The following is a 16351-nucleotide window of genomic DNA, read 5'->3' as shown; positions in this document are numbered from 1 at the left end:
TGTCATTTCAAAGTTAGATTGATCTAAAAGCTCTCCCCAGACCCTAAATCAATTTCAATACACATCATATATTTATCATCACGTCCAAGTGATATTGCACTAGTCCACAGCCATCTTCGGCATGCAAAATGGTTACGAAACTTGTAAATCATAGAAGATGTTATCGCATGTAATACAAAACCTTGATAATGTCGTGTCCAAAGGAAGACAATAATGTAAACTGTTGCTTGCTAACAATATCATCACTCAACTGGAATGAGAATAATATCTTAAACTTTGGGTTCTATTAAACCATTGCCGAGTAAAATGAGACAAATCAGAGTAACATTTTATTTGTATTTTTTCAATAAAATGCGCGTGGAAACTAGTTTATTTCAAAAACAGCAAAAAGATTACACATGATGAATCTATAATTTTGAGGAAGGTTTGCTTGAACTCCGACCCGCAATAAACTCTTGCATTTTCTTAAAGTGATCCTTGCTCATTCCATCGTAATACTCGTGAGCCCTCTCCTGGAAATGACAATAACGCATACACATGAGTGGAATAGACCACATACATTGCAAATAACCCATGTTCTGCCAGAACTTCAACTTACAGGTAATGCTACTACAAGCTGATTGCAGGATTTGTACTACAGTTAATTTCATTAGTTTCTAAATAGGTGACATGACAGGTATTAGCTGGGCAGGTTAATTTCATTAGTTTCTAAATAGGTGACATGACAGGTATTAGCTGGGCAGGTTAACAATGAAGAACAAATAACCTCAAACAACACATCTAAAAGAGGAACTATTAAAACATTAAGGGCTCGTTTGGTTGGAAACAACTTATCCCGAGATAACTATTATCCCGGGATTAGTTATTCCACCCTCAAGGTGGGATTAAAAAACACTCTAATCCCGGGATAACTAATCCCGGGATTAGTTATCCCGAGTTTTTTTTCCAACCAAACGTTGGATAAGGCGGTACTAATTTTTATCCCAGCACTATTTTTCTCTATCCATCATACCAAACGAGCCCTAAGTGGATCACTTAAGTTGGAGACTAACTAGGTGAGTTACTGCATTTGAGAACGGGGGCACCAAAGGGAATGGACATGCCAGGGACTTATACTCTCTCCATGTAATTTTACTAAGCTTGTTTGACTAGGCACAAACTTGGGAAAAAAAAAAAAGGGGGAAAAAGTACTTTCGGAACTTGGGGTCTTACACATCCCATGACATTTGCGTGCTATAAAATCATGTCACTGAGCGTAAAATGAGAAGATTAAAGTTAATTTTTTTTTTTCCAAATATATAGAGAGATCATTCTTTTGGACAGAATAAAAAGGAAATAATATTACCTGCCAATCTTGATATTAGACAACTATCAGATTCTTAATGCATGATTTAGGATTAGCTTTTGAAAGGTGCAAAGCAACTCAATTAGCTTCTACGTCTTCCCATCTCAATCTCTTCCTTTTTTCACGCATGATTTAGGATTAACTTCTAAAAGGTGCAAGCACCTATTTTAGTTTCTCCTTTTGCCATCTCAATCTCTGTTATCTTGATTCTTCAGGTTCTTAACTGGACTTCCGTCAGGTCCTTTTTTTTTTTCCCCATTAGAGGATTGGAGAGTGGCTGGGGCTATTGGTACTAGGAAGAGAGTGAGAATTTTCTTGGAGAACATTACCCTTCCTTTCTAATTGCTATTTGCATCTACAACACAAAGCAATTGGGGGGTGTGGGCTCTCTTTTAGTATAGTCTAGATTATAGATACTAAATATATATCATATTGAACTAAAATTAGTCAGGATGAAAACTGCTTCAAACAAGATGTACAATTAGCTGGTAAAGCATAACAAGGACAGATGTGGTTACCTTCTCAAGAGCAAGGGCTCGGGTCAAGTCTTGTTTGAACCCATCATTGATAACTGCCTTGTACCTCAAAACCAGGTCCTGGTTGTTCTTGATGATGGCTTCTGCAATTTGCCTAGCTTTGTTCGAAAGTTCACTTCTGTCTACAACATAATTTACCAAACCCCATCTCTCAGCTTGTTCTGCATTGATAGGCGTTGCAGTTAAAGACACTTCACGAGCTCGGTTGGGTCCAATAACACGAGATAGTTTCTGAGATAGACCCCAAGAAGGAAATATCCCAAACCTGCAACACAAAAGCAACAACACTCTTGTCAGAAAATCATCTGGAAACACAAGGTGTTTGACATTAATATCACAGAACTTATATTTATGATCGGGTTCACGTACTGTTGAATTAGCTCAGGACTCAAGTAGGACAGAAATGCCATGATGGATTATAACTTCAGGTAAATCAAGGTTTTTAAGGAGTTGATAAACCTAATTAACTTGATAGCTTGGAGAATGAAGGGAATTTTCAGCTTAGTAGTTCTACACCTAAGGACTTCGTTTAGATTCTATAGCTGCTTTCATGGGCCTAAAGTCCAAACATGACTAATGATTGCTCAAATCCACAGATTTCATTTTAGATAAGCTGAATCCCTATCAACACCTTAAAATGAAGTCCAATAAGGAGACACAGTAAGGCTAAATAGCTAGCTTGGTGCTAATTATCAATACAGAGTACTACTTAAGATACAACACTAAGTTATTTTTGGCAGGAGAAATGAGATGCTCAGTAGGGAGAAATTCATTGAGCCTACTCACCTTGAAAAATTATCTAAGAATCAAGCCAAAATCAGTCTCAATTTCTCCAATATACCATGACTAGTGTAATAAAGCTCAAATCTTAAAAAGCAGAATCATTCAGCTTCAACAGTCCCATTATCCAAAAACCTCCAGAAGTTGATCATATGGTTTCTTCGTCAATACTAACATCACTAGAGTCAAAGCATGAACAAAACCACTTAAATAGATAAATAAATGGTGGTATTACTGCAGATCATATAGCAAAAAACAAAAGATAAATTCCTCAAAAATCAACAACAAACCTTGCATGAGTATCCAAAAACTTAGCATCCTTAGAAGCAACCAACAAATCACAAGCTAAACAAATCTCAAAACCAGCAGTAACAGCAAATCCAGAAATAGCTCCAATAATAGGCTTCCTACACCTCTCCATTTGAGCCACAGGATCAGTCTCCACATCCTTCACATCACCTTTAAACACATCCTCAGCAGCAGTCAAGTCAACGCCCGAACAGAATGATCGACCCGACCCGGTAAGTATTATGACCCGAACAGAATCATCTGCGTCTAAAGACTTGAATATTCGAGCAAGATCAACCATCATTGACTTTGTGAGTGAATTAAGGGATTTGGGTCGGTTTATTGTGATCCATGCAACACTGTTGGGTTCACGGCTAAGGAGTATAAGGTTTTCTGGTGATGATTGAGGCTCCATGTTCTTGATTGTACTCAGATCAAGTGTGCGCGCGTATGTTGTAGTATCAAATTGGTACTTTTACTTGTGTATATCGGTATGGGAAAAAATGTGATTGGATAAGGTCATTGAACTGTGTGCCATGTCCATTATTGAAGTGATGACTTGGCTTTCCTTGATGGTTATGGATAACCTTTTCACGAGGAGTTTTACTTGTACAGTTTGGCAACAGATAAATTCACGTATTTTCGAATTTTTCCTTAATGTATAAAGTTTGATAAAAAATTAAGTTTGGCAACCCGGATAAATTCCCCCAATACGTAGGTATAAAGTTTGAAAAAATTACGGCAATAAGAGAATTTTATGGGTTATTATTTAATTAGGTCAGGTTTAAATGATAGAGCGGATTTAAATAATAAATTTGGGTTATTTTGGTGGATGATTTCTATCAAGACAAGGGTATACTTAAAAACTTTAAGGACGGAAGAGATATTTTTAATCCAAAATAAGTTTGGATGATATTTTTAACCCTTTTTCCAAAGTAAAGGGGTATTTTTGACCCTTTTTCCTTCCTAATATGTACATTTAAACTAAAAGTTAAGGCTTCTATGTCGGAATTTATGTTTAAAGTTTAGAAGTTCCATACTCAAAATTTTAAATTGGACCATATAAATTGGGACAATAGAAAGTATTCTTTTAAAATAATTTATTCCTACTCAAATAAGTTTATTTAAATGGAAACAGATGGCAGTAACTAACGGGATAGGATCACCTCCATTATGTTTGTGTCCAATATTTCTCAATACACTAATAGTACGTCCGTTTCAATTTATGTGAACTCATTTAACTGAGCACGGAATTTAAGAAAGTAGAGAAAACTTTTAAACTTGTAGTGTAAAATGAATCACATATATTTTGTGTGGCTATAAATCATTGCATAAAGCTGAATTGTTCCAAATATAGAAAGAGGTCATTCTTTTTTACACGGACTAATAAAAAAATGGGTTCACATAAATTGAAATAGAGGGAGTAGATGTATACACTAAAAAATCATGACAAAACATGCCAAAAAGTGATGGAAGAAATTTAACTCCTTAGTCCATCCGGTGATTATTAGGGGTCGTTTGGTAGCTGGTTAAGAACACTTATTTATGTATTATTTCTGTATAACTAATACAATATTTGGTAGCTAGTAAAGAGACATCTTATTTATGTATTAATTTCTGCATATTTATACACCGTTTGGTAGCTAGTTAGGAAGTAAGTTATTCATATATAAAATTAATATGGCGTTTGGTTTACAATTTAGAAACCCGCATAACTAATATATGTACTCCCTCTGTTTCAATTTATGTGAACCCTTTACTATTTGAGTCCGGAACCAAAATGACCCAATAAAAACTTAAGTGAATCAAAAAACCCCCAAAAAATTTTTGGTACAAAAGTACTTTTAGCGCAGTATTAAAGCACTTAACTATGACGACACCGTTAAGTCCTTTAGTGTAGTATTTTACTGCGCTAAACCATATTTCTCTCTCTCCTATAGCGCAGTAAAATACTGCGCTATAGCAACCAACATAAAACCCGATCGGGTTCCACCACTGGTCCCTCCACAGGCAAAAAAAAATTCAAAAACGCCATTGGAGGCAATTTCAAGGTGGTCCCTACTTCATAATACGTTGTTTTCTACTAATTTTCGTCGAGAAAGTTTAGATTCTAGGTATATTCAAGTTAAGAAGCAAGATTCTAAGCTCGAATTTTGGAAAAAAGCGGCGTACAACTCGATTAACACAACCCTACAAAAATCTTCGATTAAGGTTTTCTACTATGAACTTTTTGTTATTATTTTGTTATATACATTATATTCTAAGCATGTTTAACATTTAATCGTCGTTAATTTCCAAAAAAAAAAAACATTTTTTTTTGTTCTTGATCGGGATGGGCAGTGGCTTTTGTACTGTTCCTTTTTTTTTTTTTTGGCTAATTCATTATTTGTTATATGTTTATGAATGGTTAATTTTTTAAATGTTTATGAATTGTTAATTTTTTAGATGTTTATGAATTGTTAATTTGTTAATTTTTTGTGATTTGTTAATTGTTTATGAATTGTTTACTATAGAAATGTACTATTATTTGTAAAATATGCAATTATTAATGAATTAGTTGTTAATTATTGATTATGAATTGATATTTTGTTAATTGTTAATGAATTATTATTTTGTTAATTGATTATGAATTGTTAAATCTATATTATTTTAAAAGCATGAATATATATGTTAAATAAAAAAAGATTATTTAAAAAAGAATAGTAAGTTCTTCTTTTAATATTTATGTTCCCGGAAATAAAGATTATTATGAATTTCATAAATACATACGTTAACGATAAAATGCAAAGTTTCTAGAAAAAAATGTGGTCGACGAATATACTCTTTTAGTCTAATTTTATCATATTTGTGTTGGCTAATTTGGTCAACTAAAAATATATCACATATTCAAAATAGAGTTCTAAACAAATATTACTGCTGAATTTCGATTCCCAAACTAATTAACTTAAAAGTCTTTGCCATCACATAATTCAAAACCCCGTGTCCTTACTATCACATATTAAATTTACTGCACATTTAATATGACGAAAGTTATTCGAAAAATAATTATTTTCTTCCAATATTTGGTTGGAGAGTGAAAATAATTTTTGGAAAAGACTATCTACTAAAGATTGATAACAAAATTACCAAATCAAATATTCAGAATCGTGCGGGGCAGTAAATATTTGATTTTTATACATTCAAAATAACTACTGTAATTCAAGATAATAATTAGATATTATTTTTTCAAGTTGCTTATCAATAGAATATAAATAATATTATAAAAATCGACAAGAAATATTTGTGCAGCGCACGTCCATAGGGACTAGATACCCCCAAAATATAGCAATCTCCTCTTATGTTAATTATGGCATTGTTACTTTATTTATTTGTGAAATTGTTTATCCCATTTTAATTATTCACAAGATATAATACAACATAATTCACATATTCCCTACAAATGATTAATTAGTTAATATAATTTCTCTTTAATTTCAAGAATAATGACTAATTTAGTTTCTACAGACCCTACTCTTTCATGGATCCGAATGTTCCCCCGAGGCTCAATGATCACCCGGGGCCCGCTGTTCACCCGGGGTCCGATGATAGATCAGTATTGTCTTTGCAAGACAATCATAGGTCAGAGTTATTATGGGCTGGTACTATAGAGATATCGACTAGGCTCCGTCCCCGTAGGCTGCAGAGAGCGTGGGCTTTTTTACGCGAGCGCCCCCCCACACCCCCGCGACTTAGAGATATTGTTTCGGGACGGTATCTATCGTTGCGTGTCCGTTGGTCGGGTACAGCATGATTGGGCGCCCATTACGGCCATGGTTGAGCGGTGGAGGCCGGAGACACATACCTTTCATCTTTGCACCGGTAAGGCCACGATTACGCTTCAGAATGTGGAAGTCCTCTTTGGATTGCAGGTAGATGGAGAGCCATTATACACTCGGTACAAGCCTCCTCCTAGTAGTACTCTGCGTCCCATACATGTGTCCAGCGGACTGCTCTGCGACCCTTCAGTAAAATGGTCATAACGTTATGTACAGATGTCAGTTTGAGCTGCACCTTATTCGATGGAAATGTATTTCAAAGGACTACAACTTTTATGGAGAGAGTTTACCCAAATTCTCGACAAATAAGGGGGTTATACTCGCTTGAAGTGAGGCCTTGTGAAAACTCACTTGAAAACATGCCCCGCAGAGTAGCTTCCGAGTTTACTTTGTACTAACACTCTTCTTAGCCTTGATTGGTTTTTAAAACCCTTTCGACACTTCCCATCTAGGTTCCATTTTGCCCCCGTCTAACGAGTCACACCTTAGCCCGAAAGTACGGGGTGTTACAAATAATCATGAAATTAATGCAAGAACTGATTAAGAATCATAGAAATGATCTTACTTTGGTGCGGGAGGTTGAGATGAGAGGAAGACGTCTGCTAAGGGTTTTTCCACAAAGTTGGGAAGACTGGAAATTAAATTTTCGGACTAAGTATTGAATTTATAAAAATGGGTCTTGGATGGGTTGGCTCGCCGAGCGAGACCAGTGTCCCTTGCAAACTTAATCAAATTTCGGAATTGTCATTTTGGCACCACTATATCTCCCTGAGCGAGGCCTATAGCGAGCTCCCTCTGCCTCGCAATACTTAGAAAAAATTTTGCTCTTCTGATTCCATAGTGCTATACTCGGAAGTACGAAATGTTATAACTAATATATATGAATTGTATATGTAACTATATACTTGGGTACGGTATTCTGTATATGTCTTAAAATACCTGTCACGACCCAACCGGAGGGCCGCGACGGGCACCCAGTGCTAACCCACCGGGGCACCTCTTAACATACTTTCTCATTACATCTAGGTGAGCCACATAGCTAAATCATACTTTTCATTCATCATCATACTAATCCCATTGGGCGACAATTCATTTATATCAACATTAACAACTATGCCCATATCAATGTACATAAGCCGACGAGGCTAACAAAATAATACCCAAAACATAGGCCGACAAGGCCAAACACATCTAACCATATACACATGTCTACGAGCCTCTAAGAAGAGTGTATCATATCATATAGGCGGGACAGGACCCCCGCCGTGCCCATAATTATGTACACAAAAGAATAAGTACCAAAAGCTGTAACTCCGAATGAAATGGAGCCCCGCTATGTAGTCCCTAAATAATGAGGCTATGGATCAAGTCTGTCTCCCTGGCCACCTGCGGGCATGACGCAGCGTCCACAAACAAAAGGACGTCAGCACGAAGAATGTACAGAGTATGTAAAGCATGATCAACATCAATGTGAAAACATAATAGACAACAAATGAAATAGCATAGGATGGGAGATAATAGTATCATCGTCATAGCACTTACTTGCTTTTCATAGGGACATTCCATTTCTATTGCGTATCCGTGTACATACATCCATATCCGTATCCGTATACGTATCCGTACTCATTTACATTTCGTATCCATTCTCGTATTCGTAGTCATATTTCCATTCATACTCATATTCATATCATATATAAATATCACATATATTGCATATACTTAGCATATTCGTACTCATATTGATTTCATATACATAGCATACCCGACCATGAAGGTTCGGTGTTTCACATACCTGGCCCTACCAAGGCTCAGTGTCATACATACCTGGCCCTACCAAGGCTTAGGGTTATCCGTACCTAACCGTCGCGCGCGCGCGTAATATACATACATATATATATATATATATATATTTATTCTACCCGGCATATGGCTCGGGGTTTCATAGTAGCCATACATAGGCACATATACATAAAGCTCATAAGCATCTTTAGCATCATTACTATCGTCATTCATTACATCTATCCCTAGAGGATTACTCATCATATAAGGAACTTAGTACAATCGTAACATATCGAGGATCATGAGCTTAGTAGCTTTTAGAGATAGAATCATCTAGGGGATATCATAGACTCATAGAAGAATAGATAGTTGGCCAAAGAACCATGCCTTATGAAAGAAGGGTTACCTTACATACCTTTCCATTCGACTATTCTATCACTTGCACGTTCTCCTTCAATGCTCACGTTTCTACCTTCATTAGAGTTATACTATCATTAGGAAATCGATGACTTAGCATACATGACTAAAGCTAGAGAAAATCGGACAGCATCTCCTTTATTTATACGACTTCCTCCATATCATATATCAACTCCCAAACATCAATAATAACATTCACAACATCATCACAATAGCCTTTATTCACCTACATTATCCTTACTTCTCAATTCACTTCCAATCACCCATATTCATGGTCATATCACACGATTACGTTCATTCATATACAATGTCTATTCCATGTTCTCAATATCATTTATAACATGATTATAATCATAATGTATCAAGAATCATAACTCAATCCAAACATTTACTCAAAAGTGACACTATTCCCACATTCATGATCCATTTCTATATCCTTTTGCAATCCAAGTGTTTCAACTTTCAAATACCTTAAACAACATGGAAATATCATAAAACTTACCTTATATGGTGTAGGAATGAACCTTGGGTGCAAACACCTCACTTGAGCAAAACCCTAGTTTCACCTTCACTTGGATTCTTGTCTTGGATGAACTTTAATGGGTTTCTTATACTTGATTCACTTGGTTTGATAGAGTTGGACACTAATATCTCTTGAAATCTTGTGGGAGAAATGTAGAGAGATGTTCTAGAGAGAAGTGGAGTGAAAGGGAAATGAAATAAAATGAAACTTGGATCCCTTATTAATACACAAAATCTGACCCGACCAGTTTCTACGGACCAACATACGGTCCGTATAATTTATCTTCGACCGTATGTCCGCCGTAGATTTGGTCCGGAGAGGGGTCTCGTTCGGGGTGAATGTACGGCTGAACATACGGTCCGTATGTTTTATACGCCGATATGTTTGGCCGTATAATGCAGGATAATCCGAACTCGTTCTCGTCGACTCGTTTGATCTCAATCCTTATGGAACCTTCCGGATACTTGTTTATCACCTTATTAAAATCTAAGGGACGTTATAACTCTTCTCCAAAGCATCATTAAATTATCATTAACTTGTTACTCGTAAATCCTTTCCGATATATATCATATGCCTTGCCTTCTTTTGGCAAACTTTCTCATCTAACATCGAATGTCTTTGAAATCTTACTTAGGGTCATCAATTGTCATTCCTTACTTATCGCAACACTGTATACTTCATGCTCTCGTTAGTCTATTCACTGAGCATCAACGGAAATTTTTTTCGAGGTGTAATAATACCGTACTGAATACTAAACTTTTTAAAAATGCATACAAATACCATACTGTATAAATAAATTCGATTTCGGTATGTTAATCCATATCTACCATAGCATGCCTACCTCCAGTGAGCGGAGTAGCAAAAGCCGGTGATTAGTTGCGAGAGGAAGGGAGATTGTCGATGACTGCTCTGTGTGGAGAAGATAGCGTGAGAAATTAAAAGAGGAAAGTGCAGAAGAACAATTTAATTTGACCATTTTTAACTTCTTAAAACTTTTCCCCCAAATTTTCCTATTTGTAATTTGACCCATGAAGCCCCTTAATCCCTATTAATTAACCCCTTGAGCCCTAATTTTTAAAGCGGAGGACCTTCCCTTTTATTTCAAGACAAGATTTGTCTCCTCTCCACGCTAGCCGGGGTTCATTTTTGTCAAAGTCCAGGCCCTCAATTTAAAAACACCGACCATAATTCCCCCATTCCAAAAATCATCACGGCAACCCCAGGTACATTTGCGACTCGCTGCTTTCCCAACCCCCCTCTACGTCTTTCCTTTTGAGTGAATTCGATGTGAGCCTTGTCACTTTTTGTTCACTTTTGTCTGTTGAACTATTGTGGGAGGCTAAATGTTGCAAAGAACTTGTTGCATACCACATGTCTGTTGAACTTGTGGGAGGCTAAATGTTGCAAAAAATAAGTGTTTTAGAGAGTAGCAGAACTGGTTTTCAGAAATTAAAAAAGTAGCTTTCCCCAAAACACTTTTTTTGAGGATCACTTTTGAAAAAATAACACTTAGAAGCACTTTTGTTAAAAGGTTGACTAAACACTAATTGCTGCTCAAAAATGCCTTTAAATCGATTAGTGAAACATAAACTGCTTCTCATTAAAAGTACATTTGAAATAAACACTTTTAAAAATAAGCTAATTTTAGAAGATTGGCGGTCATAAGTGTGGGGTGTGTTCGTCATACACATGAGGCGGGAAAGAATCAAGCTATGGGCTAGCATTGATATGAACATTTTTTTTTTGTTTTTTTTTTTCATCGATATGAACTTGAAGTGTGGGCCCACTGTGCTATTAGGATTGAGAGATTAAACTCACTTTGCTTTCTGTTTTGCATGTTTAGGGATTAAACCCGCATCTACGATTTGATGAATTTATTACTTTTTTTGGTTTTGGTCATAATGAAGTTGAATCATGGTTTAACTTGACTAATTTCTTTTATTATATTTCTCTTGCATGTATTATTTAGATATTGCATAGTTCCTTACTCTTCAGTGTGTATTACTGTGTGTTGTTTCATCTGTTTTGTATCTTGATATTTTGCTGTCTTATTTTCCTTGTAATCCTGCATCGATTATGTTTCTTTTGAGCCGAGGGTCTATTAGAAATAACCTCTCTAAGGTCTACGTACATCCTACCCTCCCCCAGACTCCACTTGTGGGATTACACTGGAGGCATTGTTATTGTTGTTGTATTTATCCTGCATGATGATAAGAATTTCATAATCTAACTTTTTGTCCTTTGAATGTAAGAATGGCATCTACTGGATAACCGCAATCGTCTTTGAAGAGACCTAGTCCTCGAGTTAATAGAGAAGGAGATAACCGAGTATCACTCCTTTAGGGGCTGGAAATGAAGTGGGACGGTCCTGTGTTTACATGACTTTTAAAGGGAAAACAATCATGGTAGGCTACACACTTTGTCATTCTTTTTTTGGGGCACAAGTTGTGAACTTGATTCACTACTTTTGATGTTTTTTTTATTTGTGGTTTGACCGTGGCATTCATCCAACTATTGATGTTCTTCGGGCAGTTTTAAGGCGAGATCGTTGCCCTATTTTGATGAAATTGATCCTTCAACTATTGATGTTCTTCTTGTTACCGACAAAGTTCTAAGGGAGATCCTATGGAAGTTTTACATGGCGTACATTAGGGTGATCAAGGACATGTATGAGGGGAAGATCTTCGAGCACTTCCCTATGATGCTCGTTTTATTGTTTGGAAATTGGAAGATTGTATCTCAATTTGACACTGTAGCACAAGTTATTTTATGACTGGTACCAACTTTTTTTTTTGGTTTTGTTTTTATCTCTTGATGGACAGTTTTAAATGTCGAGTGTTAGATACATTTCCATATTCTTTGTACGGATTGCACGAGTTTCTCTATATTAAGACATTTCTCTTATCTCTGCTTCTCTACTTGGTTGTGCGAGATTTGGACGGGGAAGAGAAGACACGGAGGTGTGAGAGGTTCAGGAGTTTAGAAGAGGTAGGGGCAGTAGGAATGTGAAACAATATGCCGATTATCCTTTTAATTATTGATAGGCTAGTACGAGCCAACCTTTTGTAGATGATAGGACCGTTTCTCTATATTAAGAATTCTAATTTGCTGTTTTCTTCCAATATTTTTACGCAGCTTCTCTCTCCTCCTCGTCTTCTGCTCTCTTGCTGTATATGGCCATTACGCTGCCAGTATCCTTTTGCTTCTCTTTTACCTTTCCCTCATTCCCTTGTTGGTCTTCCCTTTCTTATCTTGTTATTTTTTGTTATTATAAGGTGCTTTTTTACCCCGTCTATATTTGTGGAAGTAGAGAAAAGAAGAGGAAGTAAGAAAGAAGGAATTAAAGGAGAAAATAACTTTGCTTAAAGAGGAAATAGGAGGAAGTTAAAGCTGAAAATCACTTTCCTTTCTTAATGATCCAAAGCCAAGTAAAGATAGCTGCTTAATTTGTTAATTCCTCTATCTCCTAAAAAGAGAAAAAAAGGTTTTGTGGCCCCTTAGGTGAGATTTATTTTGCCCATTTGCAATTTCATTTGTATTTTCTTCTGTCAAAATAAAGAAGGGACAAGAAGTTTTTTCTGAAATCATGTGGAAGAAAGTTTCATGAAATGTCTTAAAATCACTCAGAATCAATGCAGACTTAACTTAGAACGGAATGTAATGGAAGCAAGGTGACACCAATTAGTTGGAACTAAATTAGATCTTCTTAGGTGAGTGTGAGATTTAGAAAATCCGTAATTTATCTTCAAAGAACAATTATTTAGTATTGGATTAAAATGAACATGAATAGAAAGAAAACTTTACCTTATCCCAAAAAAAAAAAAAAAAAAAAAAGAAAAAAGAAAACATGAATCGAAAGAATTATGATTGAACCCGATAATCCAACTGACTTGTGATTATAAGACCTAGTTGTTTTGATATCCCTTCCTTGACCTTTCGTTCCCTACATCCAAAAGAATTTTTTTGTTAGTGTTGAACACCCTTCTGTTTTGGGATTCCTAAAATGTTTGACATATTACTTCTAACAGTAGCATAGTATTAGTTCTTTTAAGGATTCAATTTCCTTAAACATCTCAAATTCAAACTAGGATGAAATGTTTTCGTTTTCCCGTTGGTTACAAATTGCCCCAATTAATGTAACATTCTCTCCTACCAATTCAAAATGAAAAATATTAATGAAAGTAATTCTTTAATTATTCTACTCACTTGAAATAGTTCAAACATAATATGGGACAAAGGAAGTAACTTTTGTAATGTTTTCTCTGCGCTGCCTCTTAATATTTTCTATTTTCGTGATTACATAGTTATAATATAAATTAAAAAAATTTCGTTTTCTGATTATACTCTCACATGTTTGGATGTGCACAAATTTCAATTCATTTGAAGTACTCAGCAGACTAGTTTATAGATGGTCCAGTCGTACAGATGGGGGACCAAAAAAATGAGTGATTAAAAGAAAAATGGCCATAGTCAGAAAAAATCTTTAATCGCAATTCACTATTAAGTGTTGCGCACCCTTCCAATTGCAAACATATCATTAAGTACGAAGTTGTGGCTTTGGTTATTCTTTTTTTAATTAGTGTTAATATTTTATTAAATACGTAACAGCACTAAGAATGTCTTTGATGAAGCCTTACAAACAGAGTGAGGCACTGAGCAAATTGATGATATCATTTACAGAAGAAAGTCTGCTCCAAAGCACCCAAGGCTGTAAGCCTAGTGGTCAATGATGTGGGTTGAGAATCATGAGGTCTTAGTATCATTTCTCACTGGAGGCAAAAACACTAGGTGATTTCTTCCCATCTGTCCATGCCTTGGTGAATAGAGTTACCTGGTACCTGTGCTGGTGGGAGGTAGCAGAGGCCCCGTGGAATTAGTCGAGGTGCACGCAAGCTAGCCCAGACACCACGGTTATTGAAAAAAAAAAATGTCTGCACCAAAAGGCTAAAAAAAATAGGTTCTATTCTTAAGGCTAATTACGTCTTCTTGCCTTCCAAAATTCTGCTATTCCTCTTTGTTCCAACAGTCCACCAAATAACAAGAGGAATAGTACTCCATGGCTTTCATTATTTTAGTGGTTGCTGGATAGAATTTTTTTTTCAATATTTATTTTATTGTTTAATGGAGCAGTTGGAGGACTATGGAGTGGGAGCAGTGGACTGGATCAAGTTTCAGTTTATTATCTATTTTATGTGGTTATGGTTTCGAGCAAATTACTTGTGTATCTGTATCCGCTAGTTGTCTCTGCAGTGCCATAGTCCCTTGTCATGTATAATAACTGTTGACCATTTCGTTGGTTGTTTGTTTTTATCCTTATTTTATTGGTTTCTATTCCTGTTTATCTTACTTTGCTGCTCACTATAACTTGCTCTAATGCTTTGCAGTTTTCACTTGGATCATCTTTGCATCTCTTCCTTATTTCCTCGAAAAGGTATATTCAGGGGTTCATGGTCTTTTTATTCTGGACATTTTAGTACTTCTGTGCTGATTCATATTGGCTCCTTTTATCTTCAGACTACATTTAAAGGGCGCGTTTTCATGACTCATGCCACAAAGGCCATATACAAGTTGCTTTTGTCAGATTATGTTAAAGTGAGCAAAGTCTCGGTTGAAGATATGTTATTTGATGAACATGACATTCTTCGCTCCATGGACAAAATTGAGGTTTGTTTTCAACATCCCATGTTTGATCTCAAGCAGTGTATGATTGGTCATTCAGATTATAAAATCATTTCTCTTGTGAGGTCTTAGTTTGAAAACAGGTTCTACGCTGAGCAAAATATTTTCACTCCATTACCAGTTTGTATTATACATCTGGTCCACATATAGATCTCTTGGAAGTTCTGTCTAAGTGACTGTAGATTGGTAGTTTTTCTAGCCTTCTCTTTACAAACTTTTTGGCAGAGACACCCTGTTTCGTATTTTAGAGATTTTCTCAAGTCCTGTATTGGTTTTCCCCCTTGAAATAGTGGTGAATAAGGTCTAATTGCCTACGTGTTTATATTGCCAAATTAAAGTTTGGGGGGAGAGAGAATATGGGAAAGATGCGGCGTTCTGGATATTTGTCATAATATTTGCGTAATTCCCATGTTTGCATATGTGATATCGATGTGATTTGATGTATAGTTTTGCATATTGATATGGCTTTACGCCAAATTAAAGTTTAAAAACTTGTAATCAGGACTTGTGGAGGTTTGCTTGGTCTGAGAATATGATATATGAGAGTAAATGCTATGGGATTAGGGTCTAGGGGTGAATTATCTTATTGTTAGATTTTCTAGTTTGATAGTAAATTGTAGCATTGTTGAATTGGTGATATGACAGACAGTGAGTTGTTGTCAAGGTAATTGTGATTGGTAGTAGATAACTTCATCGATTCATTAGATTAAGAATGTCTCAACATTCATGGTATAATTAAATATTCAGAATGATTTTTCAATAACTAAAATCTCAGTAGTATCACTTTTCTTTATTTCATTTAGGTTAGAATCCTATATAAAGAGCTTCCGGTACTTCTTTATTTCATTTAGGTTCTCTTTTTTAGTGTTAACAGTGTTAAGGGCATTTTGGTCATGTAACAGAAAGGTGCTTATCAGCACTTTTTAACCTAACACATCAACTGCTTATTTTTAACTCCAACACTTCTATCCATACATGTAGCTGCTTATTAGTAAATTCACCTCCAACACTTAACGTGCTTTACGACACTTGCCACTTGGTGCTTAAAAACTACTTAAATTCAGCTAAACCAAATGGACTCTAAGTTCTAAATCGAATCAATAAAAATTTAATTTGCTTAAGTATTTTTTTCTGGTAGGATCTAATTTGCTAGAGTATTCGATTCTGGTGGATGGGTTGCTTGAAATGT

At 35.8% G+C, this 16351-nt stretch overlaps 1 protein-coding gene and 1 long non-coding RNA gene across 3 annotated transcripts; one reads left to right on the top strand and one right to left on the bottom strand.

Annotated features, from left to right (window-relative positions):
• Positions 1-239: 239 nt before the first annotated feature.
• LOC132034448 (probable enoyl-CoA hydratase 1, peroxisomal) lies at positions 240-3364 on the bottom strand. The gene is made up of 3 exons (XM_059424803.1): positions 2952-3364; positions 1864-2146; positions 240-512 (listed from the first exon to the last, which is right to left on the bottom strand). Exons 1-3 carry the CDS (start codon positions 3362-3364, stop codon positions 408-410), a joined length of 801 nt encoding a protein of 266 aa, XP_059280786.1. The 3' UTR covers positions 240-407.
• Positions 3365-14376: 11012 nt separating this feature from the next.
• LOC132032476 (uncharacterized) lies at positions 14377-15564 on the top strand. 2 transcript variants are annotated; one of them, XR_009408455.1, is made up of 3 exons: positions 14377-14779; positions 14868-14914; positions 14998-15564. It is a non-coding gene; the product is annotated as an uncharacterized LOC132032476 (long non-coding RNA). The 2 variants fall into 2 exon arrangements; XR_009408454.1 differs by having other exon boundaries at positions 14379-14752.
• Positions 15565-16351: the final 787 nt, after the last annotated feature.

The sequence above is a fragment of the Lycium ferocissimum genome, chromosome 10 (assembly GCF_029784015.1).
Source record: "Lycium ferocissimum isolate CSIRO_LF1 chromosome 10, AGI_CSIRO_Lferr_CH_V1, whole genome shotgun sequence".
Taxonomy (NCBI): domain Eukaryota; kingdom Viridiplantae; phylum Streptophyta; class Magnoliopsida; order Solanales; family Solanaceae; genus Lycium; species Lycium ferocissimum.
This window is presented reverse-complemented; position numbering and strand designations above follow the sequence as displayed.

Bases quoted from the DNA above. Each gene is read 5' to 3' on its own strand.
- LOC132034448 (XM_059424803.1), bottom strand. From the start codon at position 3,364: ATGGAGCCTCAATCATCACCAGAAAACCTTATACTCCTTAGCCGTGAA. The intron at 2,147-2,951 runs GTTTGTTGTTGA...TTTGTGTTGCAG, and splicing joins TTTTTGGATACTCATGCAAG to GTTTGGGATATTTCCTTCTT. The intron at 513-1,863 runs GTAACCACATCT...TGTCATTTCCAG, and splicing joins GAGCCCTTGCTCTTGAGAAG to GAGAGGGCTCACGAGTATTA.